Source organism: Chamaea fasciata, unplaced genomic scaffold (assembly GCF_029207755.1).
Source record: "Chamaea fasciata isolate MVZ Bird 193981 ecotype frontalis unplaced genomic scaffold, bChaFas1.0.hap1 SCAF_5, whole genome shotgun sequence".
NCBI classification, from domain to species: Eukaryota; Metazoa; Chordata; class Aves; order Passeriformes; family Sylviidae; genus Chamaea; species Chamaea fasciata.
In genome coordinates this window covers 62,484,931-62,506,513 of record NW_027094090.1, presented here as the reverse complement: position 1 = coordinate 62,506,513, position 21,583 = coordinate 62,484,931, and the positions used below count along the sequence as shown (strand labels likewise).

The window sequence follows — 21,583 nt, the reverse complement described above, 5'->3', positions numbered from 1 at the left end:
ATCTTCATTACCATTCATGGAAGTTTTATGTAATTGCTTGTGTAAGAGTTGCACATGATGCATCATCTACTTTGGATAAAAGTACTCAGCAGGTGCTGTGATTTTATACACTAGAAATGAATATTTAAGACCCAAGGGATGCTATTCACAACTTTGGGGAGGTGGGGAGATGGTAGAAGTTTAATTTAAACTAGTTTATGGCTCTTTCAAAGCACTATTAAAAGAAGTATCTTAACATTTCCTAGGGTGATCCATCACAAGCTGACTTTTCTGTTAAGGATTTTCCCAAATGTTTTTCTAGTTAGATAAAGGATACGCATCAATGTGCAAAATGATTTGGCTGTTTTGTCTGAATGATGACAATTTGTAGAAAACTGAATTTGCCACATTCCTGCCTTTCCTTCACAGCTGAACTGGGAGTTCAATGTTGTGTCTTACACCTTTTTGATTTGTTAGAGTACCTTACATTCGTAGCGCAGAAAAACTGGATTACATCCTCCATATCAACTTGTTCAGAAACTTAGCTTACATGGTTATTTAAAGGAATATATAGGAAAAATCAAATGATTTCCTAAATATGCTGCCCCAGGATGAATTAATCCACTAGCAGCACTATAACTCTAGGCTTCAGAGTCTGTATGTCATTGCAATGGAAACTTGTATCAGCATACTTGTAACAGGGTGATTTCAGAAACGTGGTGTTGACTCTTACTTTGTTACGTGTAATTTTTACAGGTGTCATTGGTAGAAGCAGTATTCGGCCAGTGCATGCATGTTTCAGTGCAAGATGTGGCTATTTGCCAATGACTGTGCTTGGGAGTTTGTGTTTTCAGAGGTTTATTTTTTTATGCACAGACTGATATCAGTGGTGCATGCCAGTCCATTTAAGGAAAAAAAAAAATCCTACTTAAAATAAGTGATTCTCTGCATTTTATAATACACATGCTTATAAACACAGAAGCCTGGGAAAGTGTTTTTCAAGTAGGCACGTAAAGGGACTCTCTTCAGAGAAGTTGTACAAGCTATGTGCCATAAGGAAAAGAAATGAAATGTAATCATTATCCAAATACAGTGAATAAAGATAAGAGTTCTCCACAATTTATCTACCAAATGTGTGTCTCTGTCTAACACAGAGTGACTCTTAATACCGCAGTTGTAGTATTAATTCTGCCCACATATTTTGTGCAAAATCTCTGTGGTGAGGCATTCATTGCCTTGAAAAGCTGACACAATGGAATGCTTTTTGTGCTGGCTCTGGACAAATTGTAGTCCATTTTATCAGTTCCAAGGTCAGAGTACTATCATGGCTCTTAAACTGTAGTGTAGTAAAGTGGGCTCTATTGAATGTTCAAAGAACAGTTGTAAGTTTGCCTGATTACTACAGCCAGGTATCTCCAGCAGCAGAGATTTTTGTCTGAACCTATTTCTCTTGTCTACCTTCTCATTTTTGCTGTAATTTAATTTCAGAATTGATTTTTACTGCAATATATATGGAGTTGTAGAGTTAAAATACTCTCAAGACACACAGCAGCCATTGTTAACATGTCTCTGTAGAAATGCTTTCATTCCTTGTATCAGCTATAGTGCTAGTTTAAGCATAAGTCAAAGGACACTGTTATTAAACACCGTGTACTACCAGAGTCTGTCTTTCTTTCCCTATCATTCTTGCAGACCACTTCTATTCTTCGAATTGAAAAACAAGCCCTTTCACGCAAAACCTGAAGTAGATTTGCATGGACTTAATACTTCTCTTTCCTCTACTAGCCTTTCCTTCCCTTTTAAAAAAAACCTGCTATCAATATGAAACATTATTTTTATGCTCTGCATGCCAGCACTGGTGTGGGAGTACTCATTTTCCTGTGAATAAAAATCATCATATATTTTTTTCTTGGCCCTTCTGAAATGCAGAACAATTATTTCAAATTTGGATCAGAATTATTTTTTTCCTAATGAAAACTCTGTTATTCAGCAGAATCCATTTTTCTCATGGCATAGATTCTAAAGCTCCTGATATCCGCTGTGTGAACAAGGATATTTCCTTGCCCATTTTGACTTTCTCTTCTCCCCTTTTATACAGCAGTTCATCAGCACTGCTTTTTGATGTGCAGAGTGGGTAATTTCAGTAACATCCCACTACCCCCAAACTTCAGCTTTCATTTTATTGGTTCACCCTCTTGAGTTCATGACCAACTGCAGACAGATCAATGATTCAGTGGTGTGACTTCTGCTCTTGGGGAGCAGGTGAAGGAATGTGGGTGGCTTTCTCTTATCTCTGATGGGACCCCAGCACACAGGGGTATCAAAGATCTCAGAGTTCCTGTTGAGTAAAATGAGGACAAAACCACAAATAAAGCTGACATCTCTTGGTAAGATGGAGCTTAGTGTGTATTTAGGCGATATGATGTGATTTATTGACTTACTGTCAATTTGACCTCGAAAACTTGTTTTATTATTATAATAAGTAGTCATGGATAATTTTGAAATGGGTACTGCCTTGCAATTGCAGTAGCCCTTTTTTAGGCCTGTTCTTTTAACTCTCTTGGAACACTGACATGGTCTATAACTTCCTGTAGAGAAATAAGCTGTTGAAATATTTTTTCCTTTCCTTTTCAGGGAGTAATATGTGGGAGGCTGTGGACTATTTGCTTCCGACATAGGAACAGCGTTGGGTTGGGATTCTGCACTCCTGAGAGAATGCTGGGGATCTGCAGAGGGCGACGGAAATTCCTGGCTGCCTCTCTGACCATCCTTTTTGTCCCAGCCATTACGTGGATTTATCTGTTTGCTGGGAGTTTTGAAGGTAGGAGAAGAATAATGGCTGGGGGAGGTGGTGGGGTGTTGAATGATTTGTAGCTGGGCAGACAAATGGAGATCAGTCATCACTGATTTTGTTTAAATAAATCTCATTTGGCTTGCATATGAAATAGTTCCCAAGGTGCAGATTTCAACAAAGGGCCTTCCTTACCGTGTTCTCACTACTGAGGATGTTGAATTAATTACTGGCCACAATTACTTGGTTTTCCACTCATCTTTGAAATTTGAAAAAGTGCTACAACTCCCCCCCTGTCCAGTTTGCTAATTTTTTCTCTGTATTTTCTAATTTTTAAAAGTTTGCCTATCCTATGCCCTGTAAGATTTTTAACATCTCGTTTCAGATATGCTGAACACTGAAAATCGTTGAACATCTATATAAGATTTCTTTACATAAAAATAGTTTGGATCCACATCCACCTGACTGTCAGTGGATTATTTTAGTTGGAATATCTTTCTGTCCCCTTCTTTTTTTAGGTGGCAATCCTCCCGTTTATAGGTACATTGAATTGCAGCTATGTAATGAGCACTTTTTATAACAAGACTTGGAATAATCCCTACTTTGTCTTTTCAAATGCCTGTCTGATGAAGTTTTTTTCCTGGCCTTAAGGACCTTCAGCAGTAATACTTCAGTTAGGTGAGGTTCAAAGATTCTGGCTCTCCTTTTTTTTGCTACTTTGTAGCTTTTGTTTGTTTGGTTTGTTTATTGTGTAGGTAAGGCATTTTATGTCAGGCAATAGGTATTTTCCTTTGGCAAGAGTGAAAAAACAGTCGTTCAGCCTTTGTAGTTGCCTTAACATGAGGAAAGGTGTTCCAACCTTGTAAAAACTTTTCAGTCACTAGTTTGCAGTCTGATAATTTTAAAAGGCATTGTTTAAAATGTCAAATTTCTTTCATGTATCCTTGGCTGACAAATCTATGCTGTGTTCGGAAACAAAAGGGGTTTCCATGTTACATTACAAGTAAGAACATGTGAAAGATTTTCAGTGTGTGTTGCATATGATTCTGAATTAGTTCTATGCCGTGTACAAATATTTGTTTTTGCAAATTTATTTGAGTACTTAAAATTTTACCTTAATGTGCACTAACTCCATGAATTCATTCTAGAACAGGATTCATGTTAAATTGGAAATACAAGGGGTGCTAACTGCATACTTAAAAATAATAATCTAGCAGGCAGAACAGTACTGATTTTGTTTGATTTTTAAAAGCTGAGCAAATGTAGGCCTCACCTTTTTGCTTTTAGAAGAATATTATACTGCTTTGTCGTAATGACTATTTTAATTGTGTCCACAGTTGATAATGCTATGGTGTTTTAAATTCCTCTGTGAATAGAATCCTTTGTTTTTACAGAGAATTCAATACAAATCTTGAAATTTGCTGCTACAGGGTATTTGAAGTGACTTAAAGCTCTCACTGTGAATTAATCTTAAATGCAAACCAGGGAACAAAGCCGATTACCTATTAAAAAGCCTTGCACTGGAAAAGGACTGGAAATCATATACAATTAGTAACTCTTCTGGTTATTTTTCTGTATCTGTTTTCTTTTTTCTTAATTTTGCATGGGAATTATTCTATCTTTGTTGGTTAAAAACTGAGGTTAGATATTTATTTAACTGAATAATATCTAGCATATTCCTTAACTTGTAGATGTTATGGACAAAAAGTAAATGCCATTTTTTTATTTTACATCACTTCCTGTTTTGTTTTTTTTTTTTTCCTCCACAGTGGTTCTCACAATTTACTCATGTTTGAGCTCTCTGTGGAGGCTGTGGTGAGGTGGGGGTGGCTTTCTTCTCCCAAGTAATAAGCAACAGAATAAGAGGAAATGGCCTCAAGTTGCACCACTGGAGGTTTAGATTGGATATTGGGAAAAATTTCTTCATAGAAATGGTTGACAAACATTGAACAGGCTGCCCAGGAAAGCGGTTGGGTGACCATCCCTGGAGATGTTTAATAGATGTGTATATTTGGCACTTAGGGACATGGTTTGGTGGTGGACATGGTGGATGTCCATGGTGGGCTAATGGATGGACTCAATGTTCTTAAAGGCCTTTTCCATCATAAACAATTGTATCATTCTGTGATTCTCTAACTGAGTACAAATTGCCTCACAACAGCATTGATGTTAAACCATCAGGAATGTAGAGTCCTCTCTGCCTCCTGGCAGTTGTTTCTTTTGTTCATTACAGGGCTAGAAAATTTCTTTTCAGTACATCTGGTTTAAAATTTGAGTAAATGGTTCTTGTTAGACTATTCTCCACCAAATTAAAGAAGTCATCAATACCTAGTATCTTCATAAACTCATTTAATTATTCAGTGTGGAAGGGACCTCAGGAGTTCTCTCATTAAACTCCTGCTCAGATCAGTGTGGGTTTTGGAATCAGGCAAGATTTTTAGGACATTATTCAACAGTGTCTTGAAAACCTCCAAGGTTAGGGAATACATGGACTTCCAGACACACCATGAATGGGTACCATCTCCCTTTGGGCCCAACATTTTGGGTAGTTTTTTACACATCTAGTAGTCCAGCCGTATACACGGAAAAATCCCAGCTTGGATCTGGGGATACTGTGCTTAAATTCAAGGGAGTTGCATCAGCTGGTCATGTATTCATAGTCATTTCTTCACAGAAAGCAGTCAGGTTGGTCAAACATGATTTACCTTTGGTGAATCCAATTGCCTTGCCAGGCCTGGGAATGTTTCTGTTTGAAGATACCTACATATAGGAGTAAAATCACTGTGGTCTTTTATTCACTAAGTTTAAAGGTTGACCTAGCTGAGTTGTCAAAGCAAAAAATTTTGTGGAGATTTTTTTTATTTTTCTGCAGTTTTTTTCTTTCTTTGTATGTTTCAGGGCTCTAGACTCAAATCTCTGGTATGACATCTGTAGTGCTGTGTCTGCCTCATATATTCTTGAGGTAATTAGGAATTACATTATTCATCCATATGTTTATATCTAAGAACTTAAGTTATTCATTTGCCATAGCATGGGAGTAGGATCACATCAGAAACTTTTAAAAAGCTTTGTTTGTGAATCTGTAATATAAAATATGCCTTACTGCTTTTTAAATAGTTTCGAGTTCCTTAAGACAGAATTTTTTTATTTTGGGTTTTGTTCTCTTGTCAGAAAGTACATGGCAGCCTGCTACTTCACTGTTGTCACTCAGACACTTCCAGTAAGACCCTTCCCTTAGAATATTCATTGGAGATAGTGTTACTCAAGCTGTGACAGCAGTAGCTACTAAAAGCTTCATTAGTCATGTATAAATGTCTGTTAAGGTTATGAAGCAGAATATTAAAGACAATATTGAATTTTGTATAGCCTTTAAATGTACCTAGTTACTGTTGCTTTTAATAATGCACAAGGACAGCATAATTTCAGTTATCTGTCAATTTGAATGAAAAAACTAATTGTTCAAACATTCTTAGATTATATTCTAAAGACAAAGTGCAGTGAATGCATTTAAAACAGGGAAAAGGAAATAATCAAATAATACATGATGAATTTTCATTAGAAAGAAAATAGCAGTTTCACTAACTAGTGGTAGCTCCATAAATTGCTTAATTTTCCAAGCTATGTGCAGCAGTTTTCTATGCCCCTTACCATGAAGGTCATGTAAAATGGAGATTTGGAATGGTAATTTGACCATGCTTTCTAGATTACTGATTCCTCAAAAAAACAAACAAACAAACAACAAAAAAAACAAAACAAAAAACAGCACTGTGGCTGTGTGACCTCAGCAGATTTACAGTCACCCCCATTTTGACAGGATGAAAATACACTTGAGTTACCAGTCCCAGTGTGGTGGATCCACTTGAGGCTGAAAGCCTGAAGTGTGTCTGTAGGGCTCTTGTGTAGAACATATTTCCCAGGAAAGAGAGAGCCAGTAATGTAACCTTAAGATGAAAAATTGAAAAGTTGTCTGAGATCCTGTAGGGAGTCTGTGAGAGAGCAGTTGACTTTGGTTTCTTTTAACTGCTCGGGTAGCATTTTAAAAAACAGAGCCTGCCTTCTTTCCTGGGACTTGCTTTCCTTGGTTGTCCTCTTTTCACTCCAGTGTTGGGCAACTATCATTCGCTGACAATTCATTTCAGTCAAAGTCATCTCTAGAGACATGATTGAAGCCAGAGTTGGGCAAACACCTCATAAAATACAATAAAATAAATTGAAGGAAGGCTGAAAATATTCATCTTAGTATTTAAATGGATTCACTTTGATGCTGTTCATACTCTTTTTGTATATGTTTCCATAAATATTCTAGTGAATATGTTAATTGAGAAGACTGTCTATGGGAACAATGAATATCCAGTTTTAATATTCATGGGAAGTAGATTTTGAAATCATATTTGTGAATACTTGACTCAAAAAACTCGTTCTGGGGGTTCAGCTTTTTTCAGTTAAGTGCCAAAAGTTTATCACATGATCTATGTACATGAGGAAAACTGCCCAGACTTTAAATGCTTGCATTACGTTGCTCATAGAAAGAGGCAAACAAATAATTAATTACTAAGATGTCTGTTAGGCACTTGCAAGTGATGAACAAACATCAGAAAATAATTCCCTCAGAGACAATGTAATCAAAAATGCACAAAACATGGAATTGCTTTTTTATTACGTTTCCTTCAGTTGGCCTGAATTTTATCTGGTATGTGTCTCAACAGGATTAAACAAGAAAACTTAATCCAGTGTCCATTTAAAATAGAAGCTTTCACCTTTGCATTGATCCTGTCTGTTTAATAAAGTTCTGAGAAAAGAAATCCTGAAAGGGTGCATCTGCATATAAGTAAGGGTGCTACCGTGATGAGTGTCTGAACAGATTTACTGGAGGTATGTTTAGTGAATATTGTCTATCCTTCATTAAAAAGCCACCCCTTCATTTCCATTCTGGAGTAAATAATGCTGGCTTACTCCTCTTTTGTTACATTTATTTCAGGTGATAGAGAATTGCCACATAAGCACCTCTATCTCTACTGCAATCACTATCCCTTCTCAAATATGTTTGGGGATCTTACAAGAGTAACATCAATTATGACAGCAAAGACCTCAGGCTTATGAGCAGTTTTGTTGCTCCTGGAAAACTTGTCCTTCTGTGAAACCCTGGTGATTTGGTGATGCAGAATGCTGATAAAGGACCAGAAGGTCCATGCTGTGAAAGCTGAGTGTCATTCTCTGCTTATCATCTTTACCTTAGAAGTCAGTGACCCCACATTTGTTTTACAGACTTGAGAAGCCTTATATGTTCATCATCTAAGAAAATAAAATTAGTAAGTAAATATTGAAAAATATTTTATAAATAACAGCCTTCTTGTGAGCAGTGACAGGAAATTTGAAGTAGTTTCTGTACCAAAACAAGAATGGCCTTATGCCAGGAGTGTCATCCAAAATACACCATGGTCGTGAGAAGCTTTTGGAGGTCAAATGGAAGAACATGGATTTTTTTTTTTTTTCTTCTCAACCACTTTTTTGATTAAACTTTGAATGTTGGAATCCACTTTTATCCTTAGCTAGTAATGTCCACTCCTGCTCAGCCCCTTAAAGGTTGAAGTCAGTGTTGTTTTCTCTTTAGCTTGCCAGGAGTTCACATCCTTATACCTATACCCTGTCATCTCAGGAGAAGCCATGAATCTTGCAATGGCCACTTCTTTTGTCAGTTTGCTGTGCCAAAGGAAAGCAAGTCCACATTGCTTTTTTGGAACTCCAGCACAGAGGGCACATGTTTTCTTTTGATGCTTGTGTTTTTAAGCACATGCTTTCAGAAAAGCGAAGTGAGCTGTAGGATTACCTTCTTTCTTCTCTGTAGAATCTCATGACTGGATGGAATGTTTCTTTGCTTCTAAACACCAGTTTTCTCTTAGCTTTCTTTTTCTAGACAGCTCTTAATTTGTCATTTCTGGCAGAAATATAAAGGTCAGAATGAAAAGGAATTCTTTGACAGGAGGGAGGGGCCAGCTTCTTTGTAACAGCAGCTAAATGAATATGATTGGTGGGGTTTCTCAAGGGTTTTGTTTCATCTTTGTCTTCCTCCTTCTTTGAACAAACCTTTGGGAAAAATACCATCTGTAAAAGTTGTCTTACATGAAAGTAAGCAAATTTCTTTCAAGAGGAAGGGACATACCGATGCCCAAATTCTGTTAGGGCTGCATGGAAGACTCAACAATATGACTGCTATTTCTTGATTGTTCCTCCTCTGTTTCAAAGATAGGTACTCAATAACTTCGTAGTCAAAACATGTTTTCTAGTATAAAAACAGAAAAGCAAGGTGACCTTATCAGTCTCTACAATTCCTTATCACTCTGTACCACTTCCTGGAAGGTGGTTGTAGTCAGGTGGGGGTTGGTCTCTTTCTCCAGGCAGCAACTGACAGAACGAGAGGACACAGCCTTAAGCTGTGCCAAGGGAAATATAGGTTGGATGTTCGGAAAAAGTTTTTTACGGAAAGGGTGATAAAGTATTGGAATGGTCTGCCTGGGGAGGTGGTGGAGTCACCACCCCTGGATGTGTTTGAAAAAAGACTGGATGTGGCTCTCAGTGCCATGGTTTAGTTGTGGTGTTAGGGCTAGATTTGACTTGATGGTCTTGAAGGTCTCTTCCAACCTAGTGATTCTGTGAATTCTGTGATTAAATGTCTTGTTAAAAATAAGCAGAAAAACAAACCTCAAGAAGCAGCACTTGGCTTTCTGAAACAAAATGTGCAGTTTTAAGTACACCAGAAGTCCTTTGTGTGCTGGAACTTATGTAGCCTGACTTGCTGTGATTGATGTCATGCAGCTGATTGATGTTGAAGTTGCTTTTCCTACAATTTATATAATCTAGCTCCCATATGGATCTCCTGGTATCTAAATAAATCCTGAGCTCCTACTGCAGTGTATTGCTCAATGGTAGAATGTTTGGCTTATCTCTTCTCTCTGTCTGTGTTCCTGGCAATTGTAGAAGCTTCATTACCTTTCACTTCTTTCCCTCTAGCAAAGTAATTTGAAATTAATCAATGAGCTTTGGGGGCAAACAGCCAAGCAGGTCAACAAATGTATAAGCATAGATGAAAAAAATATGTGAAAAAGAGGTGCTTTAAAAGATTGAAATGAAAATTCAGTTTTTGATTCTCAGAACAATTAATTTGGGCTGTTTGAGTTTTGTGAAGTTTTTGTATTTAAATTTGTGGGCTGTTTTTCAGATCAGGAAGAAGTTTGAAATCAAAATCTGTCTTGTTAGACAGCAAATTGCATCTGTAGTGCCTTCCACTACTTCTGAAACTTGTATTTTGAATATTTATTTGTTGTTTATTTATATCTCCTTTTGGTATTATACATATTTATTTAAATATGTATAATATCAGAAGGAGGAGGAGTCAAGTTAAAAAAATATTCAAATAATTACTTCACACATTGTGTATGGTCATTCTTATGTTCTGCAGTTTATGTTTTGGAATGGTTTAGGAAAAGCAACTGAGTGGGAAGGTTGATACCCTGTTAATGGGTGGATGTGTTTTAGGTATGCTGCTTAGCTTAACAATACCAGTATCTTCAACACATCTCTTTTATTCCCTCCGTACCCTTTTCAAACATTCTTCAGACATGACAGCCATTGAATTGTTCAGCTGAGTAATTATTTCCTTCCCTTGAAGTTTTACCTCTCTTGTGTTGCTTTGCAGTTCTTGTTTCTAGACTTGAAAGAGATTTTTTTTTAATGTATCTAGATATCCTTGGATTATTGAGTGACATGCACAACTAACTTCAAAAACGTAGTCTGACAGCAGTCATCCTGGTTCACTCAGCTTTGTAGATATCAACAAAAAGAGGAAAAGTTGATGACCTGGAAACTTACGTTTTTAACCTGACATTCTCCTCCAGTTTAACCGTGTTTAAGCCGTTTGAGCTATCCTGTGACAATAATTCTTTCTAACGTGTGGCATGACTGCCCTTCTCTCTAATTCTGTGAAATTGTCAAAGTCTAGGATGTAAACATCAAGGGTTTAAACCTCCTTTTTTTTTTCTTTTTTAATTTTATAATTCTGTTTGTCTTTGAAATTGTTAAATGTCAGAGTTTGCAGAGATGAGGAATTAGGGAGAAAGGGCTGAAAGTAGTAAAGTTAGAATTACAAAAAAAATCATAGAATCGTCACATTTTCCTAAATTAAATTCACAATCCAAAGGAGCCTGTGCTTCTGTTTGGTATATTTGCTTTAAAAAATAATCATAGCCCCAGTTAAAATATTTTGCTATATAAATGAAGTGTTTCACAATGAGATACTTTTTCCAGTGAACATGTAATAATATCTGTACCTATTCTGAAGAAGTGTGTGGTTTGCTCTCTGAATACTGCTTCCTGAACTTCTGAAATGCCCAGTGAGATCACTGTCACTAGTAAAAGCTTTTAAACACCTGGAGTAGCTTACTAGCTTGTAGGTAGTAACACACCAAGGTCTTGAATGGAAAACCAGAAACATGTATGTGCAAAATAAAGTGAAAGTATGATTGTAGCACTGTCAGCCTTGCTTGTGTTGGCTGTTGTTGAGCAAGCACAGGTAGTGTCAGATGGCACCACCATGACAAGCAGAGGAAGCCTGGGCAGCTTGTGGACCCTTATCCAGTCACTGAAGCCTGTGCCCCCACGTCTTCAAAGTGGTTATTGTTCTTCCTAAAGAGATCAAACCCAGTGCAGTTACGGCTATTGGTGCTGCAATAGGATCTTCATTTGGCTCTCTAGACACAGGATTGGGGTTGTCGTTGGTGTAGTTCAAAATCAAAGAATGTTGCATACTATTTGTGTAATATATAGAGGATTATTTCTGGAGTTGACATAAAGCCATAGCTAATAAGTTATTATTATTTTTATATGTTGCAAAGCACTTTAAGAAATTGCTGGAATAAGAAGTGTGAAAGCTACCTGTTTCTTATGTGATTAAGTAGAGTGAAAAAAAAGTACCCCAAAGTAGTTGTGTTTCTCCCCAACATTTTCTTCCTCTAGAAATTTTCCTACTTTATCATTCACCTTTCCTTTCATATATGTCAGTACATCTCTCCTAGAGTAGTTGCAACAGTCTTTCTTTAATTTGTTTCAAAATGGACCTGACAGATAAATTTGTAGATTCTTCTCAAAATTACAAAGAACAATTACTGATGTTTTATGGGCTTGTGAAGATTTGTAGGTTTTTACCATCATAGTGACTGTTAACAATCAATATCTCTTAACGTCTGGCATAGCACAGGCTGTATTACATTGTAGAATTGATGGAATAATGCTGGCTGGTAGTTCCTACATCTGACCCATATGTTCTAGGTCCACCAAAGCTGTTCTTCTAGCCAGATTTCTGAACTTGATTTTAAAGCTGGTGGAGGATTCTAGCACATCTCTGAATAAATTATTCTGCCCTGTTAAAAAATACATGCTTTAATCTCTGTCCAGATATTTCTGGCTTCAAGGTAAGAAGTGAAAAATGAGAAGTAGACTATGTAAAAAAACCACCAAAACCAAAAAAGGATAATTTTAACAGTTTCAGTTTCATGTAAAATAAGTAATCATGATTATGAGACATTGCAGTACATAAAGTGCACTGCAAGAAATATCACCTTGAGGACAATAGATGAGAGTGCTACAGTGCTACAGCTATCACAATTTACACCTGTTTAAAAAAAGAAATAAATTCATAGGATAATTGCTAAATTTCCCATAGCTAGTAGAAGCTAGTTATCGGGATGATCAGTTGCCATCCCAGTCCAGAAAAACGAATTTCCCAAGCAGAATATTTGTTTTGGGCTCCAGGTTACTGTACCATTTCAGTTGTGAAAAATAACCCTTCAGAAAGGATCAAATAACAGTTCCAGTTGCAGGTTAAACATCTTTATTAAATTGAAGAAAAAAGATGTATTTGAACACAAATTTGGCAATTATTTGTGGGATCAAGTCTTATAAACTAACTTATCAGTGTTGTATTCTCAATTTTCCAAATAAAACATAAAATCACTGTAGTGTTTACAAATTACCTTTAGAGCATTAAAACATGGAAGATTCCTCATCCATTTCTTTCCCAATGTTAAGGCGTTCAGCATTCTAAAACTGTATTGAAATCATACCGCCACTTTAATATCTGACAATCAGTATATTTCCTGCCTGTCACCGGATTTAATTTAACCTAACTCCATGATTTTGCTTGTTAACTTTAGCAGGAATAATATTTTCAGATGAATGAATGCTATAAAAGTCTGCTTTTTATTCTCTACTAATCAAACTTATAATGTATGTCTCAAGGGATCCACACTGACTTTAACAAAGGGTTCTTTTGGTCTGAAATGTAATACGCACAGAATGTTTTCTAGCAGTATCAACTATAATGGATTTAGCTATTTCACCTCTTGCTTCAGTGCATTACAAACCCAAGGGTTTAAGGTAAAAATCTCAACAGAGAGGTTGCGTTTTGTAGAATATTCTTACAGGAACTAAGTATAAAAATCCATCTGCACAGCTACACATAATTATTGGTTTCCAGGGAACTCCAGCTAACTTCCTTCAAAGCTTTGCCAATATACACAGAGGTAAGTAAGTTTGAAAATAACAATTATCTAACTTATTTGAGTTGGGTGAAGGTATTAGTTGCTTGTTCATGTACACTTGAGTGGAGATGTGATGAATTAAGTGGTCTTTCCTGTAGAATGCAAATGCAGTAGTTTAACCAAACGATTGAAATCTACTATTTATCACCTTTAAATTGCATGACTTTGTTTGCCCACGAGCTGCCTCATGGTAACCTGACTGCAGAGTTGCTAATGGTGACTCTCAGCTTCATACGGAGTTTCTTGCTTTTAAGAGACTTCAGAGCAAAACATACCTGTTGTTATTTGTGGCCTTTTTTCCTCTCCCCAATTTTAAACACTTGTGTATGCTTCCTTTCAGCTGCCATACTTTTACCTCAGGAGAAGAGATATTAATCATCATCAGGCCCAATGAGAAGTTTAATTTTCCACTTCTCTTTTTTCACTAAGCCACTTTTTTCTGGTGGCCGTCACTCTGCTTCTGAAGATGTATTTCAGTGGTTTCTCTCCTTTTATTTCCTCCATCAGTCTCAGTGAATTTCATCTTTTAGACTTTAATTGAAGACCACTGTGAGGAGATAGAGAGAAGAAAGTTATTTCTTGAACACAGCTACTTCAGGGACTCATAGTTTTTATTGTATTCGGGAGGAATACGGCTTAAATCAAGATAGTGAAAATGATGGGAATTGTTGTTTTGGTATGTAACTTGCTACTGTTCCCCTTAAAAAATTCTATATCCTTCCTGTCCTCAGCTCCTGTTTATATGGATTTATTTATTTGTGCCTGAAAAGTGTGGTTAGATTTGCAGTGCAACATGGGTAATGTGGAGCACACTGAATCAGGGGATGACAAGAAAGAGTCTACATTGAAAATGTCATAAAACAGCTTCGAAAATGACATCTGTACTAATAAAAGCACTCATGTGAGATCTTAGACTAGTTGACGTAGCAGTAGCTGTTCAAAATGGCACGTCTCTTAGACTGGCACAAACTTACCTTACAGAGAAGCCCTAAGCTTAATAAAATTCTTCTCTGAGATGCTGCAACTTCTGTCACCTGTTAACTACAACCAGACAGTGAAGGACTGAAAGATGTTTATGTGCGATCTACATATCCCCCCTATTTCAGGGGTTTTATCAGCTTCTAAGTTTTAAAAGCAGAAGGTCTCCATTAGGAGCAGCAGGAGGTTACAGTTTTCTAAGTCAGAGTACAGATCAGACTAAGACAAAGCAACACACAGAGCTCAAAAGAAAAATGGTTAGTCTTTTCTATGATCTTCAAATAGACCTCATGTATTAGTGGATTTGTTGGTTGAACAGTGAGGTTGCACATTAGTTTGAACAGCACATGATATTAAAGCACTCAAGTAGCATTTTAAGCAGGTCATAATTGTGGATGCTGCCATTCTTGCATTGCTGGCTCTGGCTGCCGGGTTTGAGTCAGTGTTTTTCCTGTTTGTGTCTTGGGTTTTGTAACCAAAAAACATGTTATCCTATTCCATCTGTTGAAACTGGGTAGAGCAGTGTTGCTTATCTTTGCTCAAATGGGTCAGTGTTGCTTATCAGATAGTGCAATGATCCTTAAACAGGTAGTGCAGTGATCCTTAACAGTTAGTGCACACCATGCCCCACTACCCCCATGGGATATCTTCTGCTAATGGACCGTTAAAGTTCACCAATCACATGACACATTACATAATCCTATTGTAAAATGCTCCACCCAGGGAGGAGGAGCCAAACCATCTTCACCTAAATAAAAAAGAGCCACAAGTGCCACCAGGTGTCCAGTTTTCCACTGGATCCCTGGAGGAAGACCAAACCCATCTCACAATTACTGGACCTTTTTTTCGACGGGACCATCTCTGCTCCAACAGAACCACATCTGCCACTCCAGGAGGGCTTACTCTGGACTGCTTCCAACACCCTGACCAACAGGGCATCAGGTTGTATTTCTGACTCTGTCAGGGTTTTCTAGGATTTCTTGTCTGTTTCTTTGCTTATTCTTCTGTACTACAATATTTGTATTTTTTTTTAATATCCCTAGTAAATAACTGCTATACCTATTCCAAAAATCTTTGCTTGACAGCCTTTTAATTGCAAATTTATAATAATTAAGAAAAGGGGAGGAAGGGCTTACAGTCCAAGGGAGACTCCAATCTTCCCTAGCAAATACCTGTCTAACTAAACCAAGACAGTTTGAAAAACAGGTCCCTTCAAACTTGAAGAGGCTCAAGTTGAACACCTGAGTACTTTAATCCAGAATCTCTCATTACCCTTTAAAATCTCTTAGAAAATGTGTCTCCCCAGTCTATACTGGGTAGACTGATTTATTCTACCTTGCCAGGAAGACTCTTGTGTAACTGCACTCTTTTAGCTTTCTAAAAAGCCTCTATCTACACTGCTCATGTGGGATGAACCTTGGAACTTCAGCAGGCCTCTTAAGTTTTCAAGTCACAGAAACTTCCTGAGCTGTATTAGAAATGGTCTCTTTAAAAAGAAGTTTTTTGCTCTTAATAGCCACTCTTTCCACCATGGAACCTAAAGCCACAATAGGCCAGTAAGTCTAGACATTAATTTAGAAAAAAAATAATATTACACACTGCAATTGCTACCACTAAAGAAAGGACAGAGCCCTTTCCACCAACAAATCTACAGCAGATAGTACTGGTTTTCTTCAATTAGCTTGATAATTTAATTTGCAGGTTGATTCAGGGGAGCCAGATCTAGAATAGTATTGTCAATCAAAAGCAAAGCGTAATGGCAATTTTGTGGAGAAAAAAAAAGTTCACACCACACTGCAATCTATGAATATATCTGAATGCAGAGGAGGATGAGACTTGTAATTCCCTTAATGATTTTATTAAGGGCAAGGTATTGCCCTTGCAAACAAATTGTTTGGAAAAAAATTTGCATATTTGAAAAGATTTATATATTTAATAACAAAATAGTTGCTTACCTTACATATCCATCAGTACAATGAGTAGAAAGACTTTATATTATTTGAATCTTGTTTAGAAATATTCCACTGAGGTCCTGGCACCTTGTTTGACTGCATGTAAGTAATGGAATAATCTGAGCTGTTCTGGACAGAGGTTGTTTTTCTGCTAATTGCTGTTGGATTGCACTAAAATAAGGTACTTGATATAGGAGCTGTGGTGAAGTAGACTGTGGTTAGAGGCAGACAAGTAATGGAAGACTTCCACTGGTGGAAAAATTATCCATGGTAATTTTATGTGGTGCTTGTTGGAAGAATCAGATTTGCAGCGAGAGTAGGAATTGCAAAGAGAATTGTTGAGAGTTGGAACCTGTTTTTAGTGGATCTCACAGAAAAGATGTTCTAATGGTGTGAAAATGGAGAAGGTGAGAGCTTAATTAGGAATGGAGGAGTTAATGGATTAGAGTGAGGAAAGAACAGTGCTCTGGTGCTACTGTCACTTGTCATAAACAATTTTTTGGCAGAAAGCTGAGTGGAGTACTTGCAAGCTGGCTTTTTTTATAATAATCCAGGCAGGAAGACAAGACAAAGCAAAAGATATGCATGCATTGCAAGTAGTGGGATGTAGTAAAAAAGTGGATTCATATGGAAAAGAGAAGGTATTATCTTGCTGCGTCAGAAAGACGTGGAGTTCTGTTATGAAAGCACCATTTGCAATATCACTAAAAGCAGCCTCGCTGGGCTGCACACTAATCTTGTATTTGTGCCTCATGTACGTGTGAAAAGATTCAGCACTGTGAAAATGCGCACATTCCAAATTATTCATTAGGTTTGCATCTTTTGAAAAATTACTGGGAATTACTGGGAATTTTTCTATGTGAAACCTCTTCAGAGCATAAAAGCTACCAGTCAAACTTGCAAATTGATGATTAATATTTGGTAGTCATCAAGTGTTTATGGATTGAACTGAATCGGTGTATTAAAGCAGTAGGAAATGATTAATAATTGTTAAAAGAAAATTTGGGTTTACAAGGAATATGGATAACCCGCTTATTTGGCCCTCTCAAGAGCAAATACAACATTAGATTAGCATCATATTGAAGAGAAGGGGAAAAAGTGATCCTGTAAGTGAGGCATTTTTGGTAGTGGCTGATTGTGGAAGGTCTGTTTAGGGCTAATTTAAGTCTCTCTAGACCTCTTAGCACTTTCTATTATTAGTCTAATTTAGGAGCAGAGGCTATACATCATCAACCCTCCAGTAAGACTACTGATGGTTATGTGGTTAAAAATAATACAAAGACTAGAATAAAGAAAAGTCAATGACTGCAACTTGATAAGGAACTGGTATTCTTCCTGTGTACTCTAATGAACACTGCCAGTGTTTCAAAAAAACGTGAAGAAGTAACTGTAATACATGAGTTTTGGTTAATTATTTTCTATTCATATAAAACAGAAAGTACATTTCTGGATGCTGAAACAGAAGAAAAGGAGAAAAGAGAACTGAGAGAGTCAGTATTGTTTCAGGATAGCTTGTTGAATGAGATAATGGCTTTGAAATTCCAGACCATGGGAAAAATCGTATTTCTGTTTAATACTGCAGATGATTTGTCTCTAAAGAAAACAGCAGAATGTTGTTACCAAATTGATGGCAATGCCAGCTATGGGTTTGGGAGAAAAAAAGTAAGTGAGAAGGTCTTGGCTTCTTCAGATAGCAAAAGTAGGGTAAAACAGGTCAGAATTTCACATAACCAGTAATGCAAGATGTTTGAATTATTATTTCTGAGGATTTTTGTTGAGAAAGAATTGTCTCTTAGTACTGTCCTAAAGCATATGGTAGAAGGTCAATCCTCTTCTCTAGCCGTTTAAAGAGAGAAAGGTTGATAAATAGCGAAATTCTCAGGAAGACATGGACTGCACATTTGTATTCACTGCTGTGAGCTGACTAGACTTTTCATTGCATACAGAAGTGGATTTGATCAGAACATAACAAGTTACAGCCTGAAATTGTAGCAATGGGAGATTTAGGTAGAGTTTGACAAGAGGAGAAGTAGCTCTAAACAGAAGAGGGTTTGAAGTGTCTGGATAGATTGTGAACAGAAGTTGTGGAATTTTCACTGCAGATTTTTTTAAAACAGAGCAATACAGTTGCAAATTAAAATCAGTTTTGGTAAGTGTAATGTAAGGCACCTTGGAAAAGAGTAATCTTAATACACTATAGTAGATTCTTAGGTGGTCCTCACTGCTCTGGAACTAAATCTTGGACTTCGAATAAATATTTCTAGCGAAGTTGAATTTGATACTGGACGATAGTAGGGGACATATATCTGTCAGTAGCCACGGGCAAGACGTCATAGGCCTGACTAGTTATCAGGATGGGAGACTGAATTGTTTTTTTCCTTTACCAGATTGAGAACTTTCTAAATACACAAGACAGGGCAGAGCTTTTCACATGAGCAGATACTGTTAATAGCAAGACAAATGTGTTTTATCAGATCAATAATGCATTTAGGAATGCAAATGGGAAAAAATATCTGTTCATCAGATCAGTGTATTTTTGACACAGTCTCTCTGTGGTGTTAATGAAATGCAAAAAACTCTCGCTAGTTTTAATGCAAAACTCAAGCTGTTTAAGAAGGGGCTTATATGATATTTCATCCTGGGACAACTGGGCCTGAGCTCAATAACTGAAAAGGTCCCTTCTAATCCTATGTGGTATCTTTGCAAATATATTCCCTATTTGCTTCATGGAGCTCTCTTGGGTTCCACTGAACAGGGAATAAATAATCTCCTTTACTCGAGAAGGTGTATTATTTGGAGATTATGTTTTGGCTTCTTCATGATTTTAAAACACCATTTTTAAGGATTAAAGCAGCAGCAGAGCTGATTATTTAGTGGTTATTACTTGATGAGGTAATGACACTTGGCTTATTTCCTAAGCACTTTTTGATCTGCTGATGAAAAACACTCTATAGGCTAGGTAATATTATTGTTAACAATAGTGGAGTGTTGGGAACTAATTAGTCACACCAGCCTTTTTAGGCAAAGGGAAAGAAGTGTTGATGGAGAAAAAGGAATGCTATTAAACTTTAGGAATGCTTCTTTTGAGTGACAGTCTCACTGTGTAACATGAACTACTCAAAGCACTCAGGTGCACTTGTGTGGGAAGATGGATTTCTTTCGAAGTGGGTGGTTCAGGGTTTATTTGTGGGGGAATGTGTGTGAGTGTGTGTGTGATCAGGTTTTGGTAGCGGGGGGAGCTGCAGAGGTGAGTGACTTCCCTGAGAAGCTGCTGGAAGCTCCCCCTTTGTCCAACAGAGCCAGTGCCAGCCGGCTCCAGAGTGAACCTGCCCCTGGCCAAGGCTGAGCCCATCAGCAACAGTGGTAGTGCCTCTGGGACAACAGAATTGAGAATCTAGAAGGGAAAAAACCCCAAAACAGCAACAGAGAGAGCAGCTGGAGAGAGGAGAGAGAATATGTGAGAGGAAGAGAGATGGGGAGCAGAATGAAACCCCCAGAACCCCAGAGGAAATCATTAGCAACATGCTACACTATGTATTCTTTATAAAATATTCTGTATGTAGTTTTTGAGAAAGCTTGATGTTGATGAAATCTGGTTCATGAAATCCAGATTTGAGACTAGATAAGCACAAATGAGTTATTTGTTCACTGTGTAGACCTTCAGTAACCTTCAAGATACAAATGAATGCATGGGAATATTTTATTACAGTTTCTTGTGAATATGAGAAAACACATCTTCTTTATAAAATAAAATGGCTGACAAAAGGTTAAATGAAATAACTCTTTGAGAATTTGAGTCCCCATGGGGAAGTCATCCAGCCTCATGTCTTTAATACTCTTACACTCTTACAAACTTGAGACTATCTTCAGAAAACCAAAACCAGCATTTTCTCTGCCATTAACCACACAAAATGAAATAGCTTCCTCTTTTTTTCACTTGACATCTTACATAGGTGGAAATTTTCTTGAAACTCTTGGAAGTAGTACCAGTTTAAAAAAGGTATCCTGTAGTCTATGTGTTAAAGAGAGAAAGGAAGGAGGTGATGCATCAATACTATTACCAGAAAAAGCAGAGTAATTTGAACACCGTAAGTGTTGTTATCCAGATAAGTACTGGAATACCTCTGTTTCTTTCAAGTTTCTTTTGAAACTTGAATTCTTTTGAATGGGGAAATATCTCCTGGTTTCATATTTTTCACGTAACTACAGCTGTGTTGTTGTGGTGGGTTAACCTTCACTGGTTGCCAGGTGCCCACTGAAGTCACTTTCACTCTCCTCCTCAGCTGAATGGGGCAGAGAAAACATAACAAAAGACTCATGAGTCGACTACCCCACTACCAAAATCTTGTCATGCCAACCCAATACAGTGACAGACCTCTTATTTAGTCATGCCTTACAGATAGTTGTGCCCAATGTCTGTAGTCCCTAATTCCTTGCTGAAGGTTTTTTTGTGATTCTGTACGTTTGGCTTCACAGTAGACTGTGACAAGAACAGTTCATCAAAGAAGGGAGAATTAAATGCTCAGTTGCTCTTTTGAAGTTACTAGTCGGCTTTTCTTCCACTCTTCTGTTTTCCAAAGAACACACTGAATGGTCATTCTGACTACCTCAGCTTACTGGACAAAATTGAAGGCAATTTAACAATCCTGTGTTTATTGATAATTCTTAGTGATTACTGTAGCTTTTGTTTCTTTCTCACATGGTTGGCTGGAATGTTTACATGTAATTCTCTCTTTTCTGATCGATGATGAGGGTAAAAGCAGCAAAAAAAGGTATTAATTGAAACTGTTTTCAGTTTCCCTACTTTTGCCATTTCTTACTGCATCACAGCCTGTCACTGCTGTGCTCTGTTGCTCACTGGCATGCTCACCTGCACCCGTTTTCTCTTTCACATTTGTGCTTGCTTGCTCTCTATCACTTTCAGCCTCACTTTCTCAAAATCCTGTAACTGTTCTCTTGCGCTGGTTCACACATCCCTCACACTCTGACTTTTTCCTCAGTGTTTTCACACCTTGATCCCTTTTAAGCCTTTTGTATTGCACTTCATTTTTGTGCTTCATTTCACTCTCTCTCTCGCGCGTGTTCAATTTTCTCTGTTCCATTACTGGATTCCTGAGTACATATCTTCAGTTCTTCCTAGCAGGAGTAAGGGCTGCTATTCTAGTACATTTCTGATAGTGTTTATGTTCCTCGTTCAGCACCAATGATGGTGTGACCAGAAAATTTTAACAACTGCTCGTTTCCCTCCACATCTACATCATTATTTTTTTCTCTCTCTCTTTAAAAAAATA

The 21,583-nt window shown here is 37.3% G+C and overlaps 1 protein-coding gene across 3 annotated transcripts in view; it reads left to right on the top strand.

Moving 5' to 3' along the window:
* The window catches only part of LARGE1 (LARGE xylosyl- and glucuronyltransferase 1), a 275,959-nt gene that overhangs the window by 79,417 nt on the left and 174,959 nt on the right, over positions 1-21,583 (top strand). For all 3 annotated transcript variants that reach the window (XM_066184003.1, XM_066184004.1, XM_066184005.1), the window contains one exon: positions 2,614-2,800. In XM_066184003.1, coding sequence (XP_066040100.1) covers positions 2,695-2,800 — 106 coding nt within the window. In that variant the 5' untranslated portion in view covers positions 2,614-2,694. The remainder of the gene's footprint in view (positions 1-2,613; positions 2,801-21,583) is intronic.